We start from the raw sequence: 22,790 nt of genomic DNA, 5'->3' as shown, positions 1-22,790 counted from the left end.
TTAATTTGAACTCAGAACAGTAGGCGACCTTGGCAACAGTAAGAAATCTGAGAAGATATTAAGCAGTGAGGTGCCCATGACCTGCCTGGTTTTGAAAGAGCACTCTCCAGCATTTTGAAGCAGTTGCTGGAGGGGACAGTGTGTGGGATGGTCCCTCAGAAGAGAGAACCGGCAGGAACTGGTCCACGGCTCTTAGAAATGGCAGGAGAGACCAGGAGCTCAGCGGGACTGGGGGTTCTACGCCTGTGCTGCTTATCCACCAAGTGCTGCCGGAAATTCACTTTAGATCCTGCTGCTGCCACCAAATCTGTTAACACAAATTCAACTGAGTAACTTTTAAGGACCTAAATGGGTTTTTTTTTTTAAAGGTTTGTGAATAGGACAGCATCCCATCTAGCAAATGAAAGGATGCTCTGAGGAGTAACACCTAGTGGAAGGCTTTTAGGGAAGGAGGGTGGGGCAGGAACATTATTCGCAAAAGAAAAGGATTGTTTCAGGCAAGGTGACTTTCCCTTAGGGGAAAAGCAAGGGTCTTAATGTGTAGACTACCTGGTCCTTCTCTGAGGGATGGAGAGGGCCCATGTGGCAGACTCCCTGGTACTGATCTAATGGAAAAATTCCAGACTGATGGGTTAAGACAGCATTTCTGAGGGAGACTGAAGCTGCAGTTAGGTTAGGGAAGTCAGTCTAACAGTGCTAAAATTATAAAATTCAGTGTCATTGGCTTATTTGTGGTACTTGAAGCTTTTGCAGCGGGCAGGTGGCCTAATTAAAAATCATGGAGTGAACCAGAAGAGGGCCTGTATTTCCAGCAGAGACATACCCATGTGGGCAGCTACGTGGTTGATTGTCCGTAAGCATCCTGAGTCAAAAGAATCTTAAACCACGCCCATCGTCTTCCTTGTTACCCCAAACTTTTCTTTCTTCTTTATGCCCTGTCCTAGAGGGTAGCATCACCATTCTCCCTGGCCGCCTATGCACGAAGCCGGATGGCCGTCCTAACCCACTGCTGAGCTTATACCGTCCCAAACAGTCCATGGTTATTTCCGTCAGTCCGGTCAGCTGCATGTTTCGGAAACTGCCTCGGCCTCTCCGTGCCCGTTTCCACTCATTTCTGTTCGCCTCTTGCTCTTTCTTCCCCGCAGGACTGTTGTAGTCTGTGTGCAACATTCCCCGGGCCTGTTCTCCCATGTCTTTCCTTCTCACCGTGGCTACTGTGGTCTTGTTTTAAATAAGCAAACCAGATCCTATTATTTACCATTCTTTACCCTCTTCCTAGATGGAACTGACTGTGTCACCATTGGTACCCCTGGATGCTATACTCACACTTGTTTTTAATGTATCCATCTCTTCCTCTGTACCCTATAAGTTCCCTTAGGGTAGAATTTGCATTTTACTTATGTGCATTCATAAGACAGAGTAAGTGCCCAGTAAATGGGAGATGGGTATTAAGGAGGGCACTTGGGATGGGCACTGGGAATTGTACGTACAGGATGAATCACTAAATTCTGTACCTGAAACTAATATTATACTATATGTTAACTGACTGGAATAAATAAAAACTTGAAAGATAGATAGATAGATAGATAGATAGATAGATAGATAGATAGATAGATAAAATGCAGTAGCCGTGTGGTGGCCCTGGAGGCGACTTCATCTCTCTGTGCGTGTTTCATCATCTGTAAAGTGGATGTAATGGTAGCACTTAGCTTCACAGAGAAATTGTGAGAATGTTAGTGATGATAGTAACTATAGTAACTAGTTTTGAATAGCAGATGAATTGCTTAGTAACACTGTCACTCCCAAGGTAAAATCTGGATGTTGAGCACCTTTAGGACCTGGCCTCTGCCCCCACATGGGGTGGGGTGTCTGACCACTCTCACACATGGAACTCTCCCCGCTGTAGACAGAGAAAAGTACTTGCAGTTGCCTAATGCTGTGTTCTCTTTCCCTCCCTTCCTTGCTGGGTCGTCTCTCTTCAGATGGACTTTTCCCGCTTTATCTTCCCGGCAAATGTTTGCTCAGCCTTTGAGACTTTCTGTGCCACTCCTTCCCAGAGGCTTCTCTGACCGCCTCCTCTCCTTCCTGGTGTTTTCTTCCTGGCTCCCAGAGAAGCTTGCACATGTCTCTATTTTGTCTGTGTCTCTGTGTGAACCCCTTGAGGAAGACTTTCAGCTGTGTACTCACAGCACCTAGCCTAATGCCGATGGCGTGAATCCAATAAATGCTTATTAAACAAATGAATGCAGGGGTTAATGAATCTCTGATCCAAATAAATGGTATGTTTTTTAATGTTATACTGTGCACAAGGGTCAGCAAATCTTGCCCTCCCCTGCCTGCTGTATACACAGTTTTCTGGGGGACATAGCCACACTCATGCACCTGTGTGTAGCCCTGCTGCACTAAGGTGTCAAGCTGCACAGTGGAGACAGACACCAGATGGCCCACCGAGGCCAAAATGCCTGCTAGCTGGCCCTTTGTGGGAAAAGCTTCCTGAGGCTTGCCTCATAGGTAAATTACTTTGCTTTAAATAATATTTGGTAAGGACAAGTGAAATTAGCACAATTAACATTTTTTCCTGTGGCATATAAAAATGTGTTCTTTTCCAGACAGAAGTATTCAGTTTAACTCTCTGATATTTTTAAACTAAATAGGTAGGAGCAAGCTTTTATAAGATGTCTGGTCTGGGTCCTTTGCCTCAAGCCCTTTATAATGGAGAATCCTTTAAGCTTGAAGAGCTCAATATTAAAGAACTCGAAATGGCTGTTCTTCACAGAATGATGGACACAACCGTATATTTACAGAGGGAGGTTTTTATGGTGGGTAAGCATTTACGAGAAAATACATGATAAATGATATTTTTATAAATGATTTTTTGCATTGAAACAACTTTTCATAACAAAAGTTCCCATCCTGATCATTTAGTAGTTAATTTAAAAGTAATCATTACTTAATAAAGTTTATCTGTGCATAGTTCTATCAAAGAATGCTTAATTGGAAAGAAAATTCAAATATGCACAGGAAACTTTGTTGTAAAGCTACTTGTATGCTTCCTGACTGCCTAAATTATTTATTTACTTATGTTAGATTAAGTAGCTTTTAAGTATATCGTGTGCATAACTTTAAAATATATGCATATAAATTGCCTATATTACCTAAGTAATATTTTTGTTGTTTTAGGGCACATTAAATGATCAAACAAATGCAATTGATTTCCTTATGGATAAGAATAATGTTGTACCCCGTATAAATCCTTTGATTTTGCACACTAAATGGCGGTACCTTAATTTAATATCCACATCAGGTAAAATGTTCCTTCCATATACTTTCTACAAATGCTTTCTGAGCTGTGCATGTTTTATTAAGTGGTTATTTAACATTTAATATGAAAATTTTCAGTAACTGCTGATATTGAAGATTTCTCTACGTTCTTTTTCTTGGATTCGCAAGATAAGAGTGCTGTAATAGCAAAGAACATGTATTATTTAACACAAGAAGGTAATGAGCATATTTTATTATCCTGACTTTATTCCTAAAGTAGCAAAATTTGCAGTTTTGGTGAGATGTTTGCATAATGAATTTGTATGTTGCCATTTGACTAGAGGGCTGGTTTTCGGTTTCCGAGTGTGTAGTTTCTTAGGGTATGTGGATTGTGCTGGGAAAATGCCTTCTACCCTCATTATATGCTCAGGGGCTCATCTAGGTTTTTTGCCTTTTCTCAAAGCAAGCTGTTCCATTTTTCACCTTTTTAAGAAAGTGATAAAACACTTTCAGGACTATGGAACCTCATGCCTTAAAATGCATGAATAAGAGTATAATTCCCAGATAAGACAAGAAGTAGTTCTGCCCTCTGATTAAACAACTTCTGGATTTTTGCTTCATTGGGGATTATAAGAAAAGGAGAGGAGATTGATACAGGAATGTACTGGGAAATACAGATTGAGCCTGGACAGGGAAGTCGGTATTGGAGCCACACCTTTGTTACAGTACAGTGACCTATTCGAACTAGACAAGGATAGTTGGAGTTTGGCTGGTTTGGTTTTGCTTTGTTTTGTTTGATGATCTTTGCTCTAGAGAGAAAAACAAGAGCAATACATGAAAGATAAAAGAAGACTGCTTTTTGTCTCAGTGTATGAGAGTGATCTAAAGATAAAATGAACTTCATAGTAAGGAGTATATTTTTATAGAGAGAATTTTAAGCAGAGGCCACCCAACCAGTTTTTTAGAATGCTGTGGAGTCAAGGTTGGATCAGATGGCCCCAGAATTACCTCCTACCAGATCCCGGATTTTATGTTCATAAAGTGGTCTGTCTCCAAGAAACCCAGCATATAATAAAATATGATGCAGTTCTGTGTTATAGCAGAATAATGTCCTGACTGCATCAAGTGAAGAGAAAAGGAAACAGAGAAACAAGGAATAAAAAACAGAAGTCTGTTGATCAGGTTCTGAGGTGTATTTCAAAAATTCCCTCCAAACATCAGAATAAGTTAGCCTAATTAATGCCCTTTGATTAAAAATTTCCTTTTTCTTAAAAAAAAGAAAAAAAAATTTCCTTTTTCTTGCATTTATGTAAATGTGCAAAGAAGTGATGGAGTTGTGAGAAATTTACTTAGCACTTTTTAAATAGTTCTCAATTTACTGTGATAGTAAAAGTGGTGACCTTATGAAGGCATTAGAATTCTTTACCTTTCTTTGAAAAGAAGGTGCTGCTACTGCCTTCGGCTTAAATTGCTTCAATGTAAGCCCTCTTTTTGTTAGAGTTGTTGTATAGTTAAGCATTACTGAGTGTGGTAGTAACTGTGGCCTCACATCTATTCAGGAGTATGTTTTTGGGCTAGCAAACTTTTTACAATTGTTTTAAGTAGGTCATGTGATCTAAAGGACTAGTTTTTGTATAGGTTTTAATAATGGCTAGACAAGTTATTTCAGGTGATACTAGGCCTAGATGAAATTAAACCCATTTAACTGTGACTTCAGAGTTAAAAATTGTTTCTCTTTATGGTTTCCAAATTTTCAAACTTTTCTGGAAAAAAAGAATTGTATTAATGTTGATGGCACAAGGTAATATAAATTAGGCCAAGTTAATAGCCAGAGGTTTTGAAATAAATGAACTGTAAGCTAATATTGCTGTTTTTAGTATCTATTAACAAGCTTATATTGTATCCAGTTTTACATCTACGTGGGGTATAAACATCAATTTTAAAAATACATAGCTGTAGCTAGAAGACAGTTTTGCTTGCCAATACTGGAAGCATAATAAGTATAATACAACTTTTGTCTACTAATAAAAGTATTCCACAGATAGGTCTCTTCGAAACTATTCTTTTTGGTATCTGAGTTTATATAAAGCTTATATAGCACTCACCTAGTATTTTTAAATGCATGTCAGTGTGTGTGTGTGTATAATCTTTAGCAATATTTGCTTGTTTAAAAAAAAATAGCTTTAATAGCTTAATACTTTTTAATGTATGTTGCTAGCTGGAAATGTCCCCTGCTTTTAGTTTGATTTTAAAAAGAGGCAATTTGACTAAACTATTTGATGCTTTCAGATGATGATGTAATTTCTTCAGTTACTCTCTGGATTATTGCTGATTTTGACAAACCATCTGGGCGAAAACTACTTTTTAATGCGTTAAAGCACATGGTGAGTATTCAGATATTCTTAACTACAAAAATTTTCTGATTTGTTGTTCATTTTGAGAAAGCCAAATGAAGAACATGCATTAAATCTTTATTCCCCTCCATGTTAACATTCCAAGTAGGTCAACCTGTTGATAAGGAGGCCAAAACAGGAGCTCAGATTCGGTCTCCATGTACAGTAGGCAGATTTGACCAGGAAAAGAAACCCCTGCAAGTTGTCTGTGATTCAGACCTGTGTTGTCTGCTAGCCTTGCTGTTGGACACAGACTTGTCTAGCAGTGTGTATGCACTGAGCGTTCGTGTCCTCCGTAAACTTCATACGTTCAAATCTAATCCATAGCGTAATGGCATTTGGAGGTGCGACCTTTTGGAAGGAATTAGGTCAAGAATGGGATTAGTGCCCTCGTAAGAAGAGGTCAGAGAGCCTGCCTCACTCTCTGTCCTTCATGTGTAGACACAGGACAGATCAGGAGTCCGCAGCCCTGAAGAGGGTCCTCACCAGAACCTGGCAGGCTGGCGCCCTGCTCTCCGCGTCCCAGCCTCCACACTTGCGGGAAGTAGATTTCGGTTGTTTGGAAGCCACCCTGTCTGTGGGTACTTTGTTGTAGCAGCTGGAACTATGACATAGTTGTTATAAATCAGCTGTTAAAGCAGAGTGAATGGTTCCAGACCCTACCATTACATCGATGACACCAAAGCTGCTTTTTACCAAACCGCAGTTTGTAAGAGCAGTTGTTAATCACATAGTCAAGCAGTGCATTCTTTCTCTGGTTATTTAAGAAAAAGAAATTTAGCTCACTGAAGAATATTTTAAGTCTTAATTCAACCTTAATTTTTTTGTTGCTGGAGAATTACAAACCAATATACTTCAGTAGGATACATTTCTATGTTTATTTAAAATTACTCTTTTATGGGGCGGCTAGTGGCTCAGTCGGTTGAGCGTCTGACTTCAGCTCAGGTCATGATCTCGTGGTTTGTGTGTTGGAGCCCCGCATCAGGCTCTGTGCTGATGGCTCAGAGCCCGCTCTGCCTCTCCTATCCCTGCGTCTCTCTCTCTGGCCCTCCCCCACTCACACTCTCATTAAGATAAATAAACATTAAAAAAACAAAACAAAACCCTCTTTTATAACCTTCTATCTTTCTAAGGAGGCATAAAAGTTTGTCTAGATCAAAAACACCTAAGAAACATAAATCAGAGTATTTTATGAAATTGTTTTGCATTAGCCAAATGTAAATTTATTGCTGATAACAAATTACCCCATAACTTAATGGTTTAAAAACAATAAGCATTTATTTTCTCACAGCGCCTGGGGTTTAAGAATTCACAAGTGACTTAGCCGAGGGGGCTGTGGCTGGGGTGTGTCGTGAGGGTGCGGTCAGGATTCTGGCCACACTCCCCTGCAAGCTTGACTGGAAGCGGACCTCCAGCTGCTCACAGGGCTTGCATGGCTGCCGGCAGGGAGCGTCCGTTTGTCACTGGTCTTCACAGACACCTCACAGACCCCATTTCAGCATTGCTAAGTGTCCTTACAACGGGACAGCTGGCTTTCCCCAGAGTGAGTGCTAAACAGAAGCCGCGGTGTCTTTTATACTCTGGCCTCAGAAGTCACACGCTGTGCTTCACACTGTCCTGAGACTTACACAGACGGCTCCTCTCTGGTGTGAGGAGGAGCCGTACAGAAGCGTGAGTACAAAGAAGTGGGGATCCTCGGGGGCCACCGTGAAGGTGGGCCACCACATCAAGAATAGTTAATGCATTTTAGACGCAACATCATCAAATCAGGTGGGAGAATTTTCATGTCACGTTAGACAATCTCAGAACACACTCTGACTTCGTTCAGTGGCCTGCAGATCAGCACGTTTCAAGAAAGGGTGTTTGGGATCTATGGAGTACGTCACCTCTGCCTTCTCTTTCTTCTCAAGGATTCTTGGTAGCATGTTCTTTGCGAGGCTGACAGATTGCCTTTTCCCAGTACTTCCTGCATGTACGGCTCTCCTGTTATGCACATATTGGTATGTTTCGTGGTGTCCCACATTTCTCTGAGAATCTGATCATTTTATTCATCCTTTTTACATTCTATTTTTCAGACTATAGCTCTGTTGATTTATCTTTAAATTCAGTGATTCTTCCTTCTGCCAAGTCTAATCTACTGAACCCCTCTAGTGAATTTTTCATTTCAGTTATTGTACTTTCCAGTTCCAGAATTTCCATTTGGTTCTTCTTTATCATTTTTGTCGCTTTGTTATTATTATCCGTGTGATAAGTTATTACCATACCTTTTTCTAACTCTTTAAGAATGTTTTCCTTTAGTTCTTTGAACATATGTATATGTCTGTCAAGTCCATCATCTAAGGTCCCTCAAAGATAGTTTCTGATGCTTGGTATTTTTCCTTTGTATGACTTGAACTCTCCTGTTTCACTGGCCTTTTATTGAAAACCCAACATGGTAGATAGTACCCTGGAGCACATTTGGATCCCATGTACTACCTCATCCCCTTGTTTGGTCATCTGTTTGTTTAGTAATATGATGAGACTAACTCTCTAGTCTGTCTCCCGCTCATTGCTCATTGTTTTTCTCTGATATTCCTGCTCAGACTTTTTTCCTTGTTTCTGTCTTATCTAGGTTTCCTGGAGACTGCCTCTGAGTCAGCCAAGGCCAATTATTGCCCAAAGTTTATACTTAAATACCCCGAGGCAGTTAGATGTTCACCCTTTACTGCTGGATGTCTGCTTGATTTCAAGGCTACTTTCCCAGTTCAGGGATTTTATGATCTTGCCCCACATTCACCGTGGAATAGAGTGCCTTGGAATTTCCCCTTGTAATTACTCCTGAGAAGGTTCAACCTTTGGCTTGGTTTTAAACCTGACTTCTAGGAGTTGCCCCTGGGTCAGAGTACCTTTTTATTTAGCAGTGTTTACTTAGTGTCTCCAGTGCCCCCCCCTCCCCCCCCACAAGTCCCATCCTCATTTCCTGAGCGGGGCCTCTGGAACATGGACGCAGGTTTCCAGCCGCTCAGGGATGAGTGTGATCCCAGGACAGCTCTTCTTCTCTCTCTCCTCCTCTGCTTCTCTCTTAAACCCCTGGCTCCTGTCATTTCACCTCACGTTTTTTTGCCTGGAGGACCCTATAAAAACAGGCTCCAGGTGAGATTTCACCCACAGGCTGTCATCTGCTCACTCTCGATCTAGTTCACTAATTGAATTATCTGTGATATCAATTCTTATTTTTATTCTTTCCAGTATTATATTTTAAGCCTCTCTCATTTTCATTTCATTTCAGCCAGCTTACTTTTAACTTTTGCCTTTATCTCACTTGGGCCTCTTCTCTCTCTCTGACCATGTTTTCTTTTCATAGCTGCACAAAGCTTAAAAGACTAATGTAATGAACACTTCTATACGTAACACCTAGATTCTGTCATTATTAACATCTTGCCGTATTTGTTTTATCTGATTATCTGTTTGGGGTGGGGGGAAGGGCAGGAATGATCTAGATCATTTTAAAGTAAGTTGTAGAAATCGGCATACCTATTCCTTCGTATTTTAATATGCATTTTCTAAGAATCAGGATACTCTACATAACTGCAGCACCACTATCCCATTGTTAGTACTACATCTGAGTTAAATTGTTCCCAGGAAGATATCTTTTCTTTTTTTCAAGCTGGGAGCCAAACATGTTTCATTGTTAACATTTCATTAGTTTCTTTTATTATAGAACCTTCCCATCCACATTTTGTCTATTGACTTTTTAAAGCTGGTTGCTTTTTAGAAAAAATTCCACATTACAAATTTCACAGATGTTTTTTTCCCCTTGCAGTGTTTTTAACTTATTCCTTAGTCCTTATATCTCCTCTTTTCCTGGACCTTGTAGCTGACTGAGTTAGATTCCGCTTCAGCGTGTTCTGGCGCGAGGACCCCAGGAACGATGCTGTATTCTTCATGCTCTGTTTGCACACTACCAGACTGAAAAGAAATTCAAATGTCCAGCATCAGTAGAATGTATAAAATAGAGTATATTTATACCATGGAAATCTATATAGTCCTAAAAAATAAAGTAACTACAGATACACAAAACAGCGTTGATGAATCTCATAGCCATTATGTTGAGTGGAAACAAAGCAGGAAAGAAAACATTATGATTAGATGAAATGTTTAATGATGAAACTTAGGTGACAAACCAGAAGGAGCAGCAAGAATGATCCTACAAATAGGTAGGAAAAGTGGAAAGGTGTAGTCACTTGCAGGGGCTGTGAGAGGCGTCTTCGGGTTGCTGACAATGCTCTGTGTCTCCACCTGGGTTAATTCATTGAATTCTTGTATATTTTTGTTTCGTATATTGTTTTACATGTGTTTTTTCACATACAAAAAGAGGTTAAAGTATTACATTATAAAAGACTTCTTATACAAAGAGGTGAAGCGATCAGAGTTACTAAAAGGACTGTTTTCCAGCCATGTCAGTGGGTACACATTGAGTACCATCCACATAGAAAGACCTCTACAGTGAAGGATGCTGTGTGCTAAAGTGAACAAACTCCAATGGAAAGGAAAAAGTTCAGCTGTAAAATGATACATGAGATACCGATCTTTTTCACCTATAAATGTGTTTTGCAGAAAACAAGTGTTCATAGTCGGTTGGGAGTTATTTATAATCCTACATCGAAAATAAATGAAGAGAACACCGCTATTTCTAGAGGAATTTTGGCAGCTCTTCTTACACAGAAAAACAGCTTTTTGAGAAACTTTCTCAGGAAACTGGCAAAGGAAGAAACTGCTACAGCTATTTACTCTGGAGAAAAAATTCAAACATTCCTTACTGAGGTCAGTAGCTATTTGTTTGGAATAAGAAATATCTACTGCATATTTAGAAGGTATAAGCCATGCTACTCAAAAATACCAGTGAATAAGTTGAATCAGTTGGGGATATTAAACATTCCTTCAAACGGGAAAAGACAGTGATGTGACTTTGCATCGAGGCATTTAGCAAACCAGATTTCATGTATGTCTCCTACTACTATGTGATCCTTGAAGTCGATAGCAATCTAGTTAGGACATGTATGTGGAGATTGAGAGTTCAAGGGCTATGTAAGTAATACTCAGGTATTTCACTGAAAGGTACAATATGAGGGAAATTCTAAAGATGGAAGATGATCCTCAAGAAAGAAGATCCACTAATCCACTAAAAAATGTTGGCTGACTGTCTGCAGTGCAGGGAGGTATTAGGGTTTTCCTGGTGGCGGGAAAGACAGACAAACTAAATGGTACTGGAAGAATATAAAGAAACAAGAGGGTAGCTAGTTTGAGGGATGCTCTTTCAGCTGAAGTGGTGAGGGAAGGCATCTCTTAAAGAGATATTTTTTTGAGCAGAGGTCTGAATGAAATGAGAAAATCTGTGAGAAGAATGCACTAGATTTGGGAACACACTAAGTCTAAAGGACTGACACAGAGGCTGTCTTCCTAGGTTTGAGGTACAGGCTGAAGATGATTATGAGCAAAATAGAGACAGTGATGTGGAGAGTACTAGGAGATGAGGTCAGAAACATAACCCAGGTATTTCAGGCATCTGTAGGACATGGTAAGGAACTGAAGTCTTTCCTGAATATGATGGGAAACCACTGAGGAATCTTGAAGAAGTGAGTAATCTTTAAAAAGATGACCCTAGATGCCATGTGAAGATTTGGTAGTAGGCAGGCAAAAGTGGATATAGGGTGAATAATTAGAACGTTTTTGCAGTGATCTAGACAGGAAGTGATGGACTAGGTAGTAGTGATGGGAATGATTAGGTGGTTGGTATATATTTGGTTTTTTTGGGGTTTTTTGTGTGTGTGTGTGGTTTTTTTAATATTTTTATTTATTTCTAGGAGAGAGAGAGAGACAGCATGAGCAGGGGAGGGTCAGAGAGAGAGGGAGACACAGACTCTGAAATAGGCTCCAGGCTCTGAGCTGGCAGTCCGCACAGAGCCCGATGCGGGGCTCGAACCCACGAACCGCGAGATCATGACCTAAGCGAAAGTTGGACACTTAACCGACTAAGCCACCCAGGCACCCCTGGTATATGTTTGTTGCAATTCTAGTCAACAGGATTAGATGATCAGTTGTATGTGATATGTGAAGGTAATATCCTTATATTTTAGCTTGAGTGACTGGAATTAATGGTGGTGTCTTTTTTTGAGATGGGAAAGTCTAGATGAAGAGAAGATTTGGACACATAGGGGATCAAGAATTAAGTCTGTACATGTTAAGTTGAAGATGCTTGTTGTACATTCAGGTAGAGATGTTGAATTGACAATTGAGTTAGTGAATGTAGAAATCAATTCAGGGTTATTGGGGTGTTTTTAGAGTCAGTCACTTTGAGAGTAAACAACATTATATATCATTTAAAATCAAGAAACTGGATGATATACCTTGGAAGTGAGTTGGGTGAGGGAAGAGGGGCTAAAAAATGGATCTCTGGAATATTCCAGCATATAGAGGTATGCAAGTAAAGGATGATCCAGTAAAGGAGACATATGGAACAGCCATGAGTTAGGAAGATAACCAGGAGAGTATGGTATCCTGAAAGTCAGTTGGAGAAAATATTTCAAGGACAGAATGATCAACTATGCAGATGTCCCTGAAATTAGGCTTCATAATTGACCATTTACTTGTTAAGGTGGTCATTGGTGACTTTGATGAGATCAGTTTCAGTGGAGTGGTAGGTATAGAAGTAAACTTGATTGAAAAGAGAATGGGAAATCAGGAAATAGAGATAGTGAGTACAGGAACCTCTTCCCAAAAACTTTATTTTCCCGTGAACAGAGAAATATTTTGTAGCCAGAAACAGGATTGAAATCAAGAATTTCTAAATTTGCGAGATGTCACTTTTTTGTATGCTAATGGAGACAATCCATCCAAAAAATGGGAAAGGATGAGAGAGTAGAGCAGAGAAGAAGCAGAGTTCTTGAGTAGATAAGAGGCGCTAGGATCCACTGGACAGGTGTTAACAGTTGGCTTTAAGAAAAGAAACCATGCATCCATTTTAACCACGAAGAAGGCAGAATGTATGGTCATGGGTGTAGAGGGGTAAATTTAGTTGATGGTAGCAGGATAAAGGACTTCTGATTATTTTCATTTCCGGAAGAAATTCAGGTCATTCTCTAAGTATTAGAGTGGGAGTAGGTATTAAAGAGGTTTGAGGGAAGAGGAGGAAATACCACATATTCTTTTATTCTAAGAGAAACTGAATTAACTACGTAAGTGTGGGAGGGTTTCTGAGGCCACCAGATGTTAACGACTGTAAACTGAGAGTGAGATCGGTATTAGTCTCAGCTTTTTCTCTAGCGATAGTAACACTGTTTTGGTTCTAGTTATAAGGGAAGCAGAGTTGTGCTTAAAACAAAGTTGAGGTTTTGCCAGGTGAATATGACTGCAGGGAAGCATTCCAGAGAGCTAAGCATGGAAAGTTTGTGTTGCAGTAAAGGCCCTTGAGGTATAACTCGGGAGGAAAATTATGGAAGGTATGATGGATAGTAAATAAGTGGTAGGGGCAGATCAGAAGGGGTTGTGTAATGGTTGGTATGGTGACACTAGATTAGATGAGCTGGAAATTGAGGAGTTTATGAGAGGGGATCGAGATGGAGATTTCAGATGTAAGTGGGATCTTACATCTGAAGTTGTACATCTGAAGTTGGCATCCAACTCAGGTCATGATCTCACGGTTCATGAGATCAAGCCCCATGTGATGCTTTGTGCTGATAACTCGTGGCCTGGTTGGGATCTCTCTTTCTTTCTCTCTCTCTCTCTCTGTCTCTCTCTGTCTCTCTCTCTCCTTCTCTCCCTCTGAACAACCAACCAACCTTTAAAAAATTAAGTTAAGGGGCGCCTGGGTGGCTTAGTCGGTTAAACATCCGACTTTCGCTCAGGTCATGATCTCATGGTTCGTGGGTTCAAGCCCCGTGTTGTCCTCTGTGCTGACTGCCAGTTCAGAGCCTGGAGCCTGTTTCAGAGTCTGTGTCTCCCTCTCTCTCTGACCCTCCCCTGCTCACACTGTCTCTCTCTCTCTCCTAGAAATGAAAAAAACATTAAAAAATGTTTTTAAAAAATTTAGTTAAAATTTAAATTCAGTGCTCCAGTCATACTAGCCACATTTTTAAGTGCTCACTAACCATCCATGGCTGTGGCTGCCATTTTGGACAGGGCAGTGGATCATTCCTGCCATCATGGGAACGCACCAAGAACCTTTTAGAAATTCAGGCTTCAGGGCCCCACCTTGGATCTTCTGAAGCAGGAACCACATCTCAACAAGGCTCCCAGCTGGTTGCACATTAAAGTTTGATAAGTACTGATACAGAGAAGTGTTTCTTAGTGTGAAGATGTGAAGAACCTATTCATGGTTTATTTTCTCTGAATGTCCATATATTTTTTGACTCTCACCAAGCATTACCTTTATATTTCAGAAATAAAACACTATTACTAAATTGGTTTTGTGAGATTGGTATAATGGGGTAAGATAGGGCATTTCTATTTCAAACACTGTTTTTTTACTGACGGTACCAAAAAGGGGGTACTGAGTTGAGAATTTAATTAACATTGGTTTTATTTCTTTAATGATAAGTCTTAATTAAGTTGATGTTCCCTGGCATATTACTAGTCAGTAATCCACCTGAAATCTTCAAAGAATGAATGTGGCATATGATATCTACTTGCAATGAGATTTACAAATATTGTAATTGACTTGGCAAAGAAATATTCTTTTATAAAATGTGGTTTCAAACGAAAATAGTACTTTTTAAAATCATAATTTAGAATAATTTCAAATTTTGCATTAATATTTTAAAGTAGGCTTTGTTAAGAAAATGATTTACTGGAGTGCCTGGGTAGCTCAGTTGTTTAAGCATCCGACTTCAGCTCAGGTCATGATCTCACAGTTCCAGGGTTCAAGCCCCTTGTTGGGCTCTGTACTGACAGCTCGAAGCCTGGAGCCTGCTTTGGATTCTGTATCTCCCTCTCACACTGTCCCTCCCTTGCTCGCACTCTCTGTCTCTGTCTCTCTCTCGAAAATAACTGTTAAAAATTTTTTTTAAAGAAAAAGTGATTTACTATGTTTTCTGTTAATTTCATCCTTATTAATTTATGCTTTAGGGGATGGATAAGAATGCTTTTGAGAAAAAATATAATACCATTGGAGTGAATATTTTCCGAACTCATCAGCTGTTCTGTCAAGATGTACTTAAAATTCGTCCTGGAGAAATAGGTATTGTCAGCAATGGGAAAGTAAGTAGAGAAAGCAATTGCTCACTTTTCTCATTGACCCGTGACATGGGGGTCTGTCACAACCCGCAGAAGATGCGGCTCCTGTGCTAGACACAGTGGACAGGGGTCAGCATCAACTGCCTGTTGTCCCACCCCTTCCCCCAGGGATGGACGCATCGAATGTGGTGCATAAGAGTGTTCATATGGGAATAGCTGTTACTGTGGTCTAATATAAGGATTAGAACAACCACTACCACATGGAGACTAAGGACCACCGATGCAGTAGGTGCGGAAAGTACGTTGTGACATCTTTTTCTTCTTGTAGCTATTCTCTACAATTGATTATGTTAACTTTCAAAAGTATCAAATTGTTTTATTTTTGAAATACAAAGTCATGTTTATTAATGTAATCCTTAAAATCTATAAGAAAAATCACTCCTACTCTAACCCTCCTAATGAAATTGGTTATTCATAGTTTATTGTTTTACCTTCTAACCCTTTTCTCTGCCCTACATAGGCATGTCTGGTTTGTAAAAACATATAATTATAATCCTGTTATACACATGCATCTATAAAATTTTATATCACACTTTTTTCTCAGTATATCAGAAACATTTTTTTTATTAGAGAGTCTTTATAGACATACAACATTAATGATGTCTACTTAATATGTTTTGAGTATGAGAGTCTGGCTTTCTCAGTAATGATTTAAGTTTTAAAAACTTGTATCTGGTGCTTAGATTTATTAAGAAATCAGCTAATGCAGTGTATTTGGATCCTCTGCTTGAACTACCAAATTATATAACCCTAAATTATTTAGTCTTCCAAGGTCTAGTGCGCTCTTAAAGTTTTTGTTTCCTATGTTTCTTTGAGTTCTCTTCGCCTAATGTTTTATACCCATATCATTTTCTCTGAAAATTATGCTCATTCATTTTTTTAAATCTGAGTCTATAAATGCTAGAAATTGGAGGGGAGTGAGGGTCTGATGCCCACAAGCCTCTGCCAGTCTGCAGTGTAGCGGTTTTCGGGCTAATTGCATTTAAGTGCTCATCACTGTACAGCGCTGTTCTATAAATTGGTGACATCGGTTGCCACTTATTGTATTAATACATGGTATTTGTGAATTTGATAAGGTTTGTGGAAGCCCAAAAATGTCATTGCTTTTTATTTTTAACAGTTGTTTTGGGAGGAAACATGGCTTTTTGGAACAGTTTTACAGTATATGGGTACCTTTGGCTCTGTGCAGCACACTAAGGGGTGAAAAGGGAAAACATTACAGCAGCTGTGTTTAGTACCTTGCCTTCTGATTATATGTTATGGAAAGGCTACCCTATGTTTTCTTTGCTGTTATTTAATGTAATTCATGTATTATCCATCTTAGTGATAATAAATGTAGTTATGTTTACCTTATTTCTCCTAGAATAATTGGTTCTCCTCATTTTCCTTGAAATTGACAAAAATATCCAGATTCTAATTTTGCACCTGCTGTGACCAAACGTTCTTCTAGGTTCCAAGAGTATAGTAGTAAACAAGCTTGTTTTCATGACGTTTATATTTTGGTGCACAGCGACACATTACAAATAGCATCCTTATTGATAAGGTGCTATTTGAAGAGAGCCAGAGCAGGGGAGGGAGGAAGCCATGTGGAATATCTGCAGGAGGAATGTTCTAGATAGAGGGGAGAGTGAGTACAGAGGGCCTGAGTGAGAGGATTACTGTGTCCTAGAAACAGATAGCTGGTACAAAGAGTAGTCAGAACAGAAGCTCGGAGAAGTAGCTGCTGACCAGATTCTGTAGGGTTTCAGGACACTGTAAGGACTCCTGCTTCACTGTGAATGAGTTGTGAAGCTCCTAGTTCTGGGCAGAGGACTGACTTGGTCTGATTTATGTCTTCTTTCATCTCTAGTGGCTGTTAATTTGAGAATAAAACATAGGGCAGCCGGAAAGCGAGTTCAGTAGTCCACGTGAGAGCTGAGGGTGGCTTGGACCAGATTGGCCATAGTGGAGGTAGTGACGAAGGGCTGTGGGCTCTGTCGTGGAGGACAGTGGACTCAGTGGACTCAGTGGACCTGAGTTACTTGGTGTGGGATGGAGAGAGCAGGGCTGCTCAGGATGAGTGGAAGGGGAGGGAAGATGGGAATTCAGTTCCGGACGTAGGAAGAGTTCAGCGGTCAGTTCTGGTCCTGTGTCCACACTTGGGCTGACAGCTGAGCATGTGAGTTGAATTCAGGGGAGAAGTTCGGGCTGGAGGTAGATATTAAGTCAAAATATGTTGGCTTTTGTGTTGATTAGTAGAAAATTATAATTTTAGTATTTTTAATTATGGAGTTGTGATTTGAATAGAAAAGTATATTGTGTCTGAAAACAAGTGGCTTAGAGCTGTAATGTAATACTTAGCTCATTACTCTCAGAGCGAGGCTGTAAAGCACAGTAGTCATGGCAGTTGCAGCAGATAGGTACAACTCTGAGCCAGAGCATTTACTGCTTGAAATCTGACATTTTAGAATCAGCCTTCATTCTGAACCTGTCCAAATGTTTGTTGGAATTGGAACATACTCATTGTTTATGAATAATCAAAACTGGGGGTGGTGATTATCTCATACTTTCTTACTAAGATGCTGAGGAATTTAAAAATGCATTTGTTTTTAGTATTAAATAAAACTCTAATACTGCCACTGTAATTATAATAAATTTATTGTGACTAACCCATATGTTTACAAATTGGTGAAAGGAGGGGAGTAGCAGGCAGTAGAGAAGCAAGGCCTTCTTTTTTTAGCCAAACAAGTCTGGATTTGAATTCCATTTGCACCATTAGTTAATTATATGACCTCTGTGAGACTTGGTTTGGAAATGTCATTTGGACCGTGGCAATGGTGATAGCCTGAGTTGTCAGAGATTAAATATACTTCTATACGTAAAGCACATAAAACAGCCCCAGACACAAGAGCAGATTTTCAGTAAATATTAGTTCCTATTTTCTCTTTAAATATTTGAAGGCTGTCATGAGAAGTAGTGGGTACATTTGTAGACTCAATTTGTGTTATACTCTATGCGAGAGTCAATATAGAATCATACTGGGACATCCATGAGTGGAGAGAGATTTTTAGTTCAGTGTGTGGATGAACATTCTGACAAAATTTTCTAAAATTTTAATGAGCTGTCAAAGGTTATGCATTTCTGTTATAACCGTTATTTCTGTATAACTAAAAAATCACATTTCCAAAAAGTTGTAAAGAAGATGGAAGCACTAGAAACATTTTATTGTGTTTGTACATCATTTTCGTTTTTTAAAAAATTTAATTTATTGTCAAATTGGTTTCCATACAACACCCAGTGCTCATCCCCACAAGTGCCCTCCTCGGTGCCATCACCCACTTTCCCCTCCCTGCCACCCCCATCAGCCCTCAGGTTCCCAGTATTTCAGAGTCTCATATGGTTTGCCTGTACATGATTTTCAAGTTCCATGTTCCTTTTCCCAACTTAGACGTTATGTAATTTTATACTATTTATGTTACTTTGTCCCACAAAGATTATATTCACTTTTAACTGGAAGAATTAAGACCCAGAAGAATCAAGTTTCTTCTAGCTGTTTCACTCCGTACTTACATAGGTGAAGTAGAGCCAATTCTCTGGTGAATTTAATCAGTGAAGGTAGCCAATCTAATTAACCCTTTAAGAAAATAATTTGAGATTGTATTTCCTTTTTTGAGTTATTAACAAAACTGCTCAAGTCACTAGAGGCAGTACAGATAAAATTCAGCTATTTTCCAGGCCTCCTATTCAGTCCATAAAGTATAACATTGAAAGTGCAATCAAAGTTATCTTAAGTGATACCAAATCTTAAGGCAATGAAATGTTTCTATGTGTACTTTTAGTTTTATAGTATCCATTTTTTCATTTTTAAGAGCCCATGTTTTATGTTTAAGGGTGAAACATGGTATTTGTTTAGTTGGAATGCTAACACCCCAGCTAATATCACCTGCGATATGAGCAAATAATAAGATTTAAGAACTATACTTCATTTTTAGAAAAATATTAATTGCAGAAGCAGATGAAGAGGGAGTAAGAAAATTTGCTACAACCATTTAATTCTGGTCTGTTTACCAAGAAAGAAAAAGGATTCTGGATGCTATACTTCCTAGTTGTCAGGAAGTGTAAGTTTTAGGGCATAAGACGGTGTCAGGCTCACCTGCTACATCAGGGCTTGCGTTCGTACTATGATGATGATTGCATGGATTAATTCCCTCAGGAAGTGCTAGTGGTAGCAGAGTTGGTAATTGTGCTAGAATAGCCTTCGTACAGATTTAGGTATGTGCCAATTCGACAACTTCCTCCTCTAGAGTTACTGGTTTAAAGCTGACCTACCTACATGATCTTGCTGTGGTCCAAACCATTTACAGCATCAGTTAGGTGAAGATGGGTTGGTATGTTTAAGTGATTATGTGATTTGTCTTTGGTTTTTTGCTCTTTTATGCCTTGTTTATGTATTCATATCTAGAGAGTGTAGGCCACAATTTAAAGATGACAAGAGAAGCAAATTGAAAATAAGAGATTTATGAAATATAGACAGTTGCTTTCATAATTTACCTTAGAATGAAAAGCCTTAGGTTTTTGAGAGCATTATGTTTCAAAGTAAAACTTTCAAATGGAAATAATTTACTACTTTTCTATTTTGTCAGTTAGTTATTGGTGTTTATGCAAATGTTACTTGTAACATCAGAGTGAGAAAACCTTTTTCTCTTGTCTCCCAGTAGATTTAGTGACAGGATTGCTAGCCACTGTCTGTTTAATCTGTAATCGGTTTTTGTTTAAATATCTATGTGATGAGAAAATATGTGTCCCAAACTGGTATCTTCTAGAAGGTATAAAATAATCAAACTACTTTTATTTTAAGTTCTTAGGACCTTTAAATGAAAATTTCTATACAGAAGATTTTTACTTCTTGGAAAAGATAACATTTACTAATTTAGTAGAGAAAATTAAAGGCATTGTTGAAACTATGAAAATCAGCTCAAAGAAGTAAGTATTTAAAATCATAAGAGCAATTCATTTCAGGGTGTACTATTTTGCATCTTATTTTTTTAAGAATAGAAGATATTTCAAATATGTACACAATTAAAGATATGATAAGAGATACGTAGAGAATATTTAAAAATAATAATAAAGGACGTCCATATACTCACCACCAGCAAGCTGTACATGTTAATAGTTTGTTTTATTTGCCTTGGATCTTGCTGTTCTCTTTGTTTCTTACCCACCCACCCAGTCTCTATCCTCCTGAGAAGTAACCATTTCCCTGTGTTGTGTGCATGACTCCCATACTCGTATTTATTCTCTTACTTCATTTATGAATATCCATGACCAGTGTTATTTGTGTCGAATGCCGGACTTTAATAGAGCAACGCTGTTTACATGGGTTCCTCCGCGGAGTCTCCTTCCGCTGGAGTTTTGTCCAAGCTCATACATGCAGTTCTTCATTTTAATTCCCTTTGGTATTTTATGGATTTTCGGTAGTTCATTTGTGCAGTCTGTTACTGAGGGGGAGTTAACTTGGCTTTAGTGTTTTTACTGATACAGAAATGCTACAGTGAACCGGCTTTAAGTGTCTCCTTGTGCAGTAAGTTTCTCTAGAGCACAGGAGTGTCGTAGCTGGCTTGCAGGCTGTGCATGTCTTCAGCTTTACCGCATCTTATGAAATGCCCTTAAAGTCGTCGCAGCGATTAATACTCCCACCAGAAATGTGAAAGTCTTGTTTCCCCAAGTTCTTACCAGTACCTCGAGTTCTCCGACTTGTTCATTTTCTCTGTCTAGTGGATGTGAAATTGTGGCTTGTTTTAATTTGCATTTCTTTGACTTAGTAAAGTTCAGTGTCTTTTCATACGATTATTTTCACTCGTGTTTACTCTCCTGTAAAATACCTGTTCATGTCTTTTTGCTCAGTTATCTGTTGGACTTTTTTCTTCTTTTGATCTATAAACATATTCTCTGTGATTATGTATACTAATCTTTATCAATTATATGTGCTACAAATATCTTCCAGTTTGTGACATGACTATTTACTTTTTTATTGCCATTTTTTTACCAAATTCTTAAACTGTTTTAAATTTTAATGTCAAAACATCGTCAGGATTTTTCTTTCATGGTTTGTCTGTGGTCTGTGTGAGTGTGTGTGTGTGTGTGTGTGTGTGTGTGTGTGTGTAGGATATATACGAATTTTTTCAGCCTGAGTTCATAAAGATATTCTCCTTTATTGCCTTCTCTAAAAGTTTTACAGTTTTGCTTTTTTTTTTTTTTTTTTTTTAACTGGTTTATATCTTTATTTCTTCTTGGATTCTTTTTAAAGAAATATATTTATTTTGAGAGAGAGAGAATGTGTGTGTGGGTGTGTGAGAGAGAGAGTGTGTGAGCGAGCACGGGGGAGGTGCAGACCGGTGCTGTCAGCACAGAGCCCCACACAGGGCTCCATCCCATGAACTGTGAGATCGTGACCTGAGCCGAGATCATGTCCTTAGTTCTTCTTGGATCTTTATACTCTTCCACTGGTATGATGTCTCCTGCCAGTCCCACACCCCAGTTAGCACAGCTTTGTAATAAATCTTGATAATAGACAGCAGAAATTGTCTCTTCTGCCTCTTCTTCAAAATGGTGTTAACTGTTTTTTGCTACTTGTTCTTCCATGAGTCTAATTAGAACCTGCATCACAAGTCCTACAGAAAACTCCCGGAATTTGTATGAGAATTTCTGTGAATTTATAGATTAGTTTGAGGAGAATTGCTGATTTTTTATAATATTAAGTTATCGCATCTATTAAATATATACATATATTGTTTATGTATGGCTATGTGAATGTATAATATATAACATATAAAACATTTAAAATAATATATAGGTATATAACTGATGTACCTAGCATACAGTTTGTATGTGGTATGATTTATATATAAGAATATGTAGGTAGATAGTCAGATACACTTAGTGTTCCATTTGGGTCCTTTGATGAAGCTTCCATTTTTTTCCCATGAGTTTTTACACCTGTAGTTTTAGATTTATTCCCTTGTACTTTATACTTTTAGCTCATATAATAGTGTATTTTGTATTTTCAAATTGTTTACTGCTAAATTACAGGAATAATGTTAAATTCTATATTGATCTTCCTTGCTCAACTTTCTTATTTTTCTGTAACATTTTGTCCGATGTTAGATGCTCATGTCACTTGTGAATTGTAACAGCTTCATTCCTTAACTTCTAGCTTTTAAAACATTTCCTGTTGGCCTTTCTTCTGTTTTAGTTTGCTTACTTTAGTGAAGGGTAGATCTATTTTGCTAGAATTATTTTACTGTTTTACTTTTCATATATGTAGATTTAGGACCTGGCAGGCTCTTAATTGTTTTGGTTGTTTTTATCAGTTTCAGTTTTTACTATTTCTTTTTAATCTGTTCTCTCTCATAAACTTCTCAAGTTGGATTCCTAACTTTTCAGTATCACATTTTTTTCCTTACATACCCTTACATTACAGGCTTAAAAGTGTCTCTCGAAACACTATTTAGCTGTATCACATAAGATGTGATATATAAATGTTTCATTATGATTCAATGCTAATATGTTCAGATTTCTGTTTTTTTAACATTTATCAAGATGTTTTGAAATATTTATAGTGTCAGCTTCATGAAGGCAAACTCCTTGTCCATTTTATTGTTTTTATCTTCTTTATATAGAACTGTGCCTAGATCTTGTTAGATATCCAGTAAATATTTGTTGAATAAATGAATGAATAAGATGCATTTTAAAATTTTTAAATGGCACAGTGTTTAATTTATTGATTCCCAGTTTGTTTTCAACTGTGGTTAGAGAACATGGTTTATGAACATCAATTATTTGGTATTTATTTCTACAAATTTTGTGAGACAGGGTTAATCTTTATCA

At 38.5% G+C, this 22,790-nt stretch overlaps 1 protein-coding gene across 4 annotated transcripts in view; it reads left to right on the top strand.

Moving 5' to 3' along the window:
- UGGT2 (UDP-glucose glycoprotein glucosyltransferase 2) overlaps nt 1-22,790 on the top strand; it is a 160,517-nt gene that overhangs the window by 77,742 nt on the left and 59,985 nt on the right. For 3 of the 4 annotated variants that reach the window (XR_013332606.1, XM_077753865.1, XM_077753863.1), the window contains exons 16-22: nt 2,655-2,819; nt 3,181-3,304; nt 3,400-3,498; nt 5,551-5,645; nt 10,251-10,457; nt 14,757-14,888; nt 19,762-19,886. Coding sequence is in view for 3 of the 4 variants with exons in the window: in XM_077753865.1 (XP_077609991.1) it covers nt 2,655-2,819; nt 3,181-3,304; nt 3,400-3,498; nt 5,551-5,645; nt 10,251-10,457; nt 14,757-14,888; nt 19,762-19,886 (947 nt within the window). In the remaining variant the exon portion in view is untranslated. The remainder of the gene's footprint in view (nt 1-2,654; nt 2,820-3,180; nt 3,305-3,399; nt 3,499-5,550; nt 5,646-10,250; nt 10,458-14,756; nt 14,889-19,761; nt 19,887-22,790) is intronic. The other variant, XM_077753866.1, reaches the window with a different exon arrangement.

The sequence above is a fragment of the Crocuta crocuta genome, unplaced genomic scaffold, assembly GCF_008692635.1.
Source record: "Crocuta crocuta isolate KB4526 unplaced genomic scaffold, BGI_CrCroc_1.0 scaffold31, whole genome shotgun sequence".
Taxonomy (NCBI): Eukaryota; Metazoa; Chordata; class Mammalia; order Carnivora; family Hyaenidae; genus Crocuta; species Crocuta crocuta.
The sequence above is the reverse complement of the archived record's forward strand: the minus strand, read 5'-3'. Positions and strand labels throughout refer to the sequence as shown.